This window comes from Symphalangus syndactylus, chromosome 7, assembly GCF_028878055.3.
Source record: "Symphalangus syndactylus isolate Jambi chromosome 7, NHGRI_mSymSyn1-v2.1_pri, whole genome shotgun sequence".
Classification (NCBI taxonomy): Eukaryota; Metazoa; Chordata; class Mammalia; order Primates; family Hylobatidae; genus Symphalangus; species Symphalangus syndactylus.
Window position 1 is genome coordinate 47,544,866 of NC_072429.2, and position 8,947 is coordinate 47,553,812.

The 8,947-nt window shown below is 62.2% G+C and overlaps 2 protein-coding genes across 3 annotated transcripts; both read left to right on the top strand.

Annotated features, from left to right (window-relative positions):
* Window positions 1-67: 67 nt before the first annotated feature.
* PROB1 (proline rich basic protein 1) lies at window positions 68-5,852 on the top strand. Its single transcript, XM_055286032.2, has one exon. It carries the CDS (start codon window positions 1,358-1,360, stop codon window positions 4,403-4,405), a length of 3,048 nt encoding a protein of 1,015 aa, XP_055142007.1. The 5' UTR covers window positions 68-1,357; the 3' UTR covers window positions 4,406-5,852.
* Window positions 5,853-6,503: 651 nt separating this feature from the next.
* Window positions 6,504-8,874, top strand: MZB1 (marginal zone B and B1 cell specific protein). Of its 2 annotated transcripts, none has more exons than XM_055286059.2 (4): window positions 6,504-6,767; window positions 7,872-7,996; window positions 8,311-8,421; window positions 8,521-8,874. In XM_055286059.2, the coding sequence occupies exons 1-4, from the start codon at window positions 6,591-6,593 to the stop codon at window positions 8,675-8,677; spliced, it is 570 nt and encodes a 189-aa protein (XP_055142034.1). In that variant the 5' UTR covers window positions 6,504-6,590; the 3' UTR covers window positions 8,678-8,874. The 2 variants fall into 2 exon arrangements, with proteins under 2 accessions (XP_055142034.1, XP_063498858.1); XM_063642788.1 differs by having other exon boundaries at window positions 6,534-6,767; window positions 7,856-7,996.
* The last annotated feature ends 73 nt before the right edge of the window (window positions 8,875-8,947 follow it).

Consider the following 8,947-nt stretch of genomic DNA (forward strand, 5'->3'; position numbering starts at 1 on the left):
TGACAATAATGTTATACCTGCAAATTGCATTTGCACCTGCTGACACCTCCCCCAAACAAATGGGAGCTTCACAATGGGAGGAAGAGAAAAGACAATACTGTGTGTGGTTTTAAGGTGGAGAAACAATTTGGGAAGGGACCTCGATTTGCACAAGTTGCACAGGCAGGGCTGGATGGGATGGACCAGCAACATTCTTTCAGAAGCCATCGCCAAGTGCCCCCAGGTGATCATGGGGACACACCCAGGCAGAGGACCCACTTCAGGGGTCAGATTAGCCCAGTGTAGCCTGTCCTGGGTCAGTTTGAGGCCAAGTGCACAGGAGGGGGCAGTGCTCTTGCTCCAGGGCCAGCTGGGGCCTGAGTCATAGCAGGACCTTGAGGCCAGAAATTTAAGGGCAAGTGGTGCCCACAGTTGTAAGACAATGACAGGTGGTGATTGCCTCCCAACCAGCGACTGTCCCCAGGGCAGGTCCTAAGGCTGTGGGGGCTGAAATTAGGGCCTTGTGAGTACCTGGGGGGGCACAGGGCTGTTCTGGCCGTAGGGGCCTTTGGAGCTGGGAACACAAGCTACTTCGAAGCTTCCCATGGGACCTCACATCGGTATCCAGGGCCTGTTCTAGGTGCTGAGGCAGACTGTGAAAGCTAGAGCTGTCCACTCCAGCCCCTTCCAATAGGTCCCACTGAGGGCAGTGGGTCCAGCAGGGGTAGTACCTTCCTGAGGCCCTGAGGAGTCAGGGAGGCCTCTAGCGGTGCTCTTCACTCTACTGAAGGTTGGGGATCAGGGGGAGTGTAACTGGGGTCAAGGAAGGTGGTGCGTGCACCCTTAGGAGCTCTAGCTGAGGCCAGCAATGGCAATGGGGGGTCCCCTGAAGTGATGTTAAGACACCCGGGGCTGAGGGGAAGATGAAATTGCTGGCTCTACCTGAGTTTCCTGGCCTGAAGGTCTGGTTCACCCGCTCACAACCTGAACCGCACACAGCAGTGCCTGACTTCAGGCGGATCCCTGCTGTGCTTCAGTTTCCTCACCTGTGAGATAGGTGGAGTTGGGCCTAACTCCTGGCTCCAAGGCTTGGGAAGTTGGGCCTGCCATTCCGTCATCTGCCTGTCAGCCAAAGCTTGAAGCCCACCCCAGGTACTCCGGCTTGTGCCTCAGAAGGGGGTTAGTTGGGCATGGGGGCTGGACAAGGAAGGGTGCAGGGCCCAGGTCTTTTCTGCTGCCGGCGCCGCTGGCTTAGGAGTGGACGCGGCCGCTTTAAGGAGCGGTGACCCCACGGCATCCTCGGGCGGGGCGGGGACAGTGCCGGCGCCACCAGCGGAGGCGAATGCGAGGGAGATAGTGCGCGGCGTCCGGCCCCACCATGCTGACCGCGCTCGCCCCGCCAGCCCTGCCTGGGATCCCGAGGCAGCTGCCCACGGCCCCCGCGCGGCGCCAGGACTCCTCCGGTTCGTCAGGCTCCTACTACACGGCTCCGGGTTCTCCGGAGCCCCCGGACGTTGGGCCGGACGCGGAAAGCCCAGCGAATTGGCCCTGGGTGGCCCCTGGGAGGGGGGCGGGCGCGCAGCCTCGCCTGTCCGTCAGCGCCCAGAATAGCCGCCAGCGGCACGGGCCCGGCTCGGGTTTCCCGCGAGGCCCAGGTTCCGGCCCACGGCCACCCCAGCCCCAGCTGCGCACGCTGCCGTCGGGGGAGATGGAAGTCATCTTCGGCGTCGGGCCCCTGTTCGGCTGCTCCGGCGCAGACGATCGCGAGGCACAACAACAGCTCACGGAGCCGGCCTTCATCAACCCCTTGCCGACGGGGCCAGAGTCTCCCGCCCTGGTCCCACGCCAGTCCCAGGTCCCCGATGGTGGCTCCCGCTGGGCCACTTACCTAGAGCTGCGGCCCCGTGGGCCAAGTCCTGCCGCCCCAGCGCAGTTCGAGTGTGTGGAGGTGGCTCTGGAGGAGCGCGCCGCGCCAGCCAGGCTCCGGACGGTGCCCAAGCGTCAGATCGAGCTGCGCCCCCGGCCCCAGAGTCCCCCGCGGGCGGCCGGTGCGCCGCGCCCCCGGCTGCTCCTGCGCACCGGCTCCCTGGACGAGTCGCTGGGCCGCCTGCAGGCCGCCGCGGGCTTCGTGCAGACGGCACTGGCCAGAAAACTAAGCCCCGAGGCCCCGGCCCCGAGCAGCGCCACCTTCGGTCCCACGGGGCGGTCCGAACCTGCGACCCGGGAAACGGCCCGCAGCACCCGCGTGGTTCTGGAGAAGGCTAAGTCTCGGCCACTTCGCGTACAAGATAATTCGGCCCCTGCCAAAGCCCCGAGGCCGTGGCCCAGCCTCCGCGAGCGCGCGATTCGGCGCGACAAGCCTGCGCCCGGGACGGAGCCGCTGGGTCCTGTTAGTTCCAGCATCTTCCTTCAGTCAGAGGAGAAGATCCAGGAGGCGCGGAAGACTCGGTTCCCGCGAGAGGCGCCGGATCGAACTGTCCAGAGGGCACGGAGTCCGCGTTTTGAGTGTAGGATCCCCTCGGAGGTTCCGAGTAGGGCTGTGAGGCCAAGGAGCCCGTCCCCGCCGTGGCAGACTCCAAATGGGACTGTACGGAGTCCTCGCTGCCCGTCGCCCCAGAACCTGTCCCCGTGGGATCGGACTACTCAGAGGGTGAGTAGCCCATCGTTCCCTGAAGCCTCTTCCGCGTGGGAAAATCAAAATCCCGCCGTCGAGGAAACTGTCAGCAGGAGAAGCCCTTCCCCTCCGATCCTTTCCCAGTGGAATCAGTGTGTTGCCGGGGAAAGGAGCCCGTCCCTCGAAGCCCCTTCCCGGTGGGAGATTCCGCATTCGGCAGTCGCGGATGCGGTGGAGCCAGGTAGCAGCCCGTCCCTGCCAGCCTTCTTCCCGTGGGAGGCTCCAGATCGTCCTACTGGAACTTGGGGCCCATCTCCCCAAGAGACATGGGATCCCATGGGGCCGGGCTCATCGATAGTATTTACTCAGGAAGCTCAGAATGGGTTAACTCAGGAGGAGTTGGCACCGCCTACACCGTCCGCACCCGGGACTCCAGAACCAACAGAGATGCAGAGTCCATCCACGCGGGAAATTCCAGATCTTGCCTTTGGAGGGAGTCAGCCGTCCCCAGAGGTAGCAGCACCCGAGCCGCCCGGCAGCCACCCTGTGGGCACCCTGGACGCCGATAAGTGCCCGGAAGTCTTGGGTCCTGGAGAGGCGGCCTCGGGACGCCCGCGCATGGCCATTCCGCGGCCTCGAGACGTGCGCAAGTTGGTGAAGACCACGTACGCGCCAGGCTTCCCAGCAGAAGCACAAGGCTCTGGGCTGCCTGCGCCTCCTGCCGACCCCTGCGGGAAGGAGGGCGGCGAATCCAAGACGCAAGAGCCGCCAACACTGGGGCCGCCTGCCCCGGCTCACTACACTTCCGTTTTCATCAAGGATTTTCTACCGGTCGTGCCGCACCCCTACGAGCCTCCTGAACCGTCCTTCGACACGGTCGCCCGGGACGCCTCACAGCCCAACGGGGTCCTGCGGCGGAGGGCAGAGAACAGCACGGCGAAGCCCTTCAAGCGCACAGAGATCCGCCTGCCTGGGGCCCTGGCCTTGGGTCGCCGGCCCGAGGTAACCTCGCGAGTGCGAGCGCGCGGCCCTGGAGGAGAGAACAGGGATGCAGAGGCCCAGCGACTGGTCCCCGACGGCGACGGTCGGACCAGCCCTCTAGGCGGCGCCCGCAGTTCATCCCAGCGCTCCCCCGTAGGGCCAGCAGGGGTCCGATCGCCCCGCCCCAGCTCCCCTCAGGTGCAAGCCAGCCCAAGCCCTGGGATAGCACCCAAACCGAAGACACCACCTACGGCCCCCGAGCCCGCGGCTGCCGTCCAGGCGCCACTCCCGCGGGAGCCCCAGGCGTCAGCGGGCAAGACGGCCCCAGCCCAGCCCCGCGCTGCCTCGGCGCCTCCCACGGACCGGTCCCCGAAAAGCCCCTCCCAGGGAGCGCGCAGGCAGCCCGGGGCCGCGCCCCTGGGGAAGGTCTTGGTGGACCCCGAGAGTGGCCGCTACTACTTTGTGGAGGCGCCGCGGCAGCCTCGGCTGCGGGTGCTCTTCGATCCTGAGAGTGGGCAGTACGTGGAGGTGTTGCTGCCGCCCTCGTCTCCCGGGCCGCCCCACCGCGTCTACACCCCTCTGGCCCTGGGGCTCGGCCTCTACCCGCCCGCCTATGGGCCTATACCCAGCCTCTCTCTGCCACCGTCCCCGGGCCCGCAGGCCCTCGGCAGCCCCCAGCTACCCTGGGTCTCTGAGGCAGGGCCCCTGGACGGGACCTACTACCTGCCAGGGAGTGGGACCCCCAGCCCCGCACCTCCTCTGCTCCTCTGTGCACCGCCCTCCAGCTCAGGTCCCACCCAGCCCGGCAAGGGTTCACTGTTCCCGCTGTGAGGCCCCGGGCCGATCCCCATGGAGTTGGAGCCCTTGGATGGCCTGGGAGGTTCTGGCATCCAAGCCCCTACCCTCCTCTCTTTCCGTCGCCTCTGTCTTTAACCCATCCCAGTCAGTCGTCGGACAGGAAGTGATCTTCAGAGAATGAATCTGAGCCCCGAGGCTGGTGGAGCTGGAGTCACCCAGGAAGTGGCTGCCTACTTCCTCCCCCAACAAAATTATGTATCCCTTTCCCAGGCATTCCCAGGGCGTGGTGTGGTGTGGTGTGGTGTGTGGGTGTTGTATATGTGTATATGCGGGCAAGCAGATAGGGAAAGTGAGGCATCCCTGGGCTCGTCCCCAGGAGCCGATCAGAGGAGGTGCTGTGGCTGCCGTGGGGCAGCAGGAACGGGAGCAGCAGGAGACAGGGCGGGGAACTGTCTGCCCTCCCTGATGGCGGGCGCAGCTGAGGTGAGGCTGGCCAGTGCCCCTGGTGAGGTGGCAGGAAGGACTCTGGCTGTCAAGTCTGCTCTTAGAAAAAGGAGCTGAGCTTTGGCCCTGGAGGTTACTGGGGGGAAAGTGGCCAGTACAGCCCAGGCCAGGCTGGCTCTGAGAAAGAGAGCTAAGGTAGGGGACAGCAGGTGGAGGCAAAGCAAGGAATACAGGGAGGGCCTGGGTTGGGGGTGAGCCTGGAACTTGGGGTGGGAAGATGGGGAGCCTGGCCCTCAGAGCTGAGCTGACTCATTTTTGGGCCAGGGGTTGGGCTTCAGTCCCCCACCCCCTACATCGGGAGTAGGTGAAATGGTCATCAGGAAGCTCTGAGAAGAGGGAGCGTTGGGCTCTTGTCCCACAGGAGCCTCTTGACCCCTCTGTGTGGCTAGAAGGTGGGTTAGGGCCAGCAGTAGAAGCGATACCCCTGGTGGAGTATCCAGAGGGATCTGAAGCTCTTGGCAGATTCCACTCCCCAGTAACAGATGTGGCAACAATGCCCAGAGAGGGGCTGGCCCTACAGACCAGTCACAGCAAGGGACAGGGCCCAGAGCCTGCGCTTCAGTTGCCCTGAGATTTCAGGAGCCTCTGAGGGAGATGAGGGGGGTCTGCATGAGGTGGGAGGTGGTGTGCGTGGGGGTCTGTGTATAGTTCTGAACCGGAAATGGCTGGCCCTTGCCAGCCTGGTGTGTGATGTGATGAGTTTGGGAAGGACAGTTTCCATGAGAAGCAGTGGGCAGGGATGGGGATGGATGCCTTCGTTGTTCCAGGCCTGTCGGGGGGCCCAGGTCCCTAGCAGTCCCTGCCCTCTGCCCTGGACTGGAAGCTGACTAGGAGAGCTATGAATCAGAACAACTGGCCATTTTCTAGCTGGAGATGCCAGCTCCGATGGCATGGAGGGCCCTGGGGCCACCCCAGGTGCCTTTACTTCATCCTGGTATGTAATAAATTACTGACCATGGAGCCATGATGGCTGAAATAACTGGTGTGAGGTGCCTGATTTCCTGCCACGGCCTGCCAACACCCTCCACAGTGCCCTTCCATGCCTGGGTATGGCCTGGGTGGAGGGGACCTCGGGGCTAGGGAAGGAGACCATGTGTGTCTTGGAAACACTATAGCATCCCTGTCTCCCTGAACTTGCCTCCCAGGAGGCTGGCAGCCACACCTCATTCCTTCTGGTGGTTGATTGGCCAGGGAGCCTTGGGGTCAGTCAGGCTTGGGTTTCTCAGCATGGCCCCCCCTAGCTATGTGGCCTTGGATTTGTCACCTCTCTCTGAGCCTTTGTGTCAGAAGAGGCAGAATGAACATGACAGTCTCATTTCTCAGAAAGGTCAATGAAACAAAAAAAGATGACGGCAGCCAACCAACTCTTCCCACAAGGCACTCAGCACAGTGCCTGCCACTTGGCCAGATCACAGGATGTGGGCAGTATCGGCCCCTATGTGTTCCTGCCTAGGCCCAGCCCCTCTCCTTGCCTCATTGCTCCCTATCTGTGAAATGGAGCTGAGATGGCTGGAGCCAGGGTCCAGCTAGAGGACATGCCCACGTGGCATCTTCCGGGCCCTGGAGGAGGGAGTGGGAGGAGGATGGGAGGGGTGAGGTGTCAGTTCCCCATTGGTCTAGGCCAGGTGTTCTGTGGCAGTCCCCACACCACACAAGCACACACACATCTGCACCTCAACCACAGACTACACTTGCTGAACTGGCTCCTGGGGCCATGAGGCTGTCACTGCCACTGCTGCTGCTGCTGCTGGGAGCCTGGGCCATCCCAGGGGGCCTCGGGGACAGGGCCCCACTCACAGCTACAGCCCCACAACTGGATGATGAGGAGATGTACTCAGCTCACATGCCTGCTCACCTGCGCTGTGATGCCTGCAGAGCTGTGGCTTACCAGGTGAGTCCTTCGCCACTGTCACCCTGCCCTGCTCACACCCCTTCTCAAGCCAGACCCCTCCACCCACCTCAAATTCCACCACCGGCCTTTGATCCCCAATCCCTACCACTGGGCATCAAGCCACAGATGCAGCCTTTCATTATATACCATGCCTCAGTTTACTCATCTGCCTGCCTAACAGCAGACAATCTGGGAGACCTCCACAGTATCTTGAGACCCCAGGGAATCACTCACTTGTCCTTAGACTTCTCCCTTTCCAGGCCCATCCTTGAGTCTGGACTCCCTCCCCAAACCTGACGGGGCGGCCTTGGCTATGTGTACATGGTGCACGTGCACACGTGTGAGCGCCTGCACGTGAGTATGCGTGTGTCTGGGTTCACACACACACCTGCTGAGCATGCCTGCATGCCAGTGTCTCTGTGAGGTGGGGGCCTGGGAGTACTTGTGCGATTGAATATTGGGCTCCAGTTTTTCTTACCTTGTTCTTGTGGTTTAAAATGGCATGTGCCGGCCGGGCACAGTGGCTCATGCTTGTAATCCCAGCACTTCGGGAGGCTGAGCGGGGCCAATCGCCTGAGCTCAGGAGTTCGAGACTAGCCTGGCCAACATGGTGAAACCCCGTCACTACTGAAAATACAAAATTTTAGCCGGGTGTGGTGGCACGCACCTGTAGTCCCAGCTACCTGGGAGGCTGAGGGAGAAGAATCTCTTGAACCTGGGAGGTGGAGGCTGCAGTGAGCTGAGATCATGCCACTGCACTCCAGCCTGGGCGACAGACAGTGTGAGACTCTCTCTAAATAAATAAATAAAAATAAAATGACACATGCCACTGGGCAGGTGTGCCCTGGAGGAGGGACCCCAGTGCCCAGGCCTCACCTACCACTTCAGCATTTCTTTCCCATCCCCGACCCCCATCCCAGGGAGCTTTAGGGGCTGGGCGGGGCGGGGCGGGGGGGGAGTGTGCAACAGCCTCGCAGCTGCTTCCTGCTCAAACGGCTCTCTTGCCACCTTATTTTCCCCAGAGACTCTGCTCCTATCCTCCCCACCTCCCCCTAACTGAGCGGCAGTCCTGAGGCCCTGCCTCCTAGTCCCTCCTTGTTCCAGATGTGGCAAAATCTGGCAAAGGCAGAGACCAAACTTCATACCCCAAACTCTGGGGGGCGGCGGGAGCTGAGCGAGTCGGTCTACACGGATGTCCTGGACCGGAGCTGCTCCCGGAACTGGCAGGAGTGAGTTGCCAATCCTGCCCCCACCTCTCTCCTCCAAGGGCAGGCCTGGTGGGTGGAGATTCCCACTCAGCCGCTCACACAACACACACACTCCTCTAGGACTCTGGTCCAAGGGAGGGGCTGGCTGGGATGAAGTCTGGGCTCTGGAGCTGAGAGCAAGTGGGAGAGCAGAGGTCACCTTGTGACCTTGGGCCAGGGGCTTTACCTCTCTGAATTCCACGAACGCCCAGCGTGTCCAACTTGTTGTGGAGATGGGTCTCTCCCTGGCTGGGCTCCTGCCAAAGCTGTACTCCTCTCCTCTCCACTGCCACCAGCTACGGAGTTCGAGAAGTGGACCAAGTGAAGCATCTCACAGGCCCAGGACTTAGCGAGGGGCCAGAGCCAAGCATCAGCGTGATGGTCACAGGGGGCCCCTGGCCTACCAGGTGATGCCCGGGGCTTGGGGATAGGATGAAGCTCCTGGAGCCTTGGTTTGCCCCACTGTGGGCTGGGCAGCATCTGAGGCTCCCGCTGGGTTCCCTTAGGCTCTCCAGGACATGTTTGCACTACTTGGGGGAGTTTGGAGAAGACCAGATCTATGAAGCCCACCAACAAGGCCGAGGGGCTCTGGAGGCAATGCTGTGTGGGGGACCCCAGGGGGCCTGCTCAGAGAAGGTGTCAGCCACAAGAGAAGACCTCTAGTCCTGGACTCTACCCTCCTCTGAAAGAAGCTGGGGCTTGCTCTGACGGTCTCCACTCCCGTCTGCAGGCAGCCAGGAGGGCAGGAAGACCTTGCTCTGTGCTGCCATCCTGCCTCCCTCCTCCAGCCTCAGGGCACTGGGGCCTGGGTGGGAGCCAAGGCTTTCCTCTCTGGACTCAAATAAAACCCAGTGACCTCACTTCTTTTCTCTGCAAAAGGTGCTTGGGGGGCTGGGAGTGCAGACATTGGTGTTTCTGCTGATGTCCCTTCTA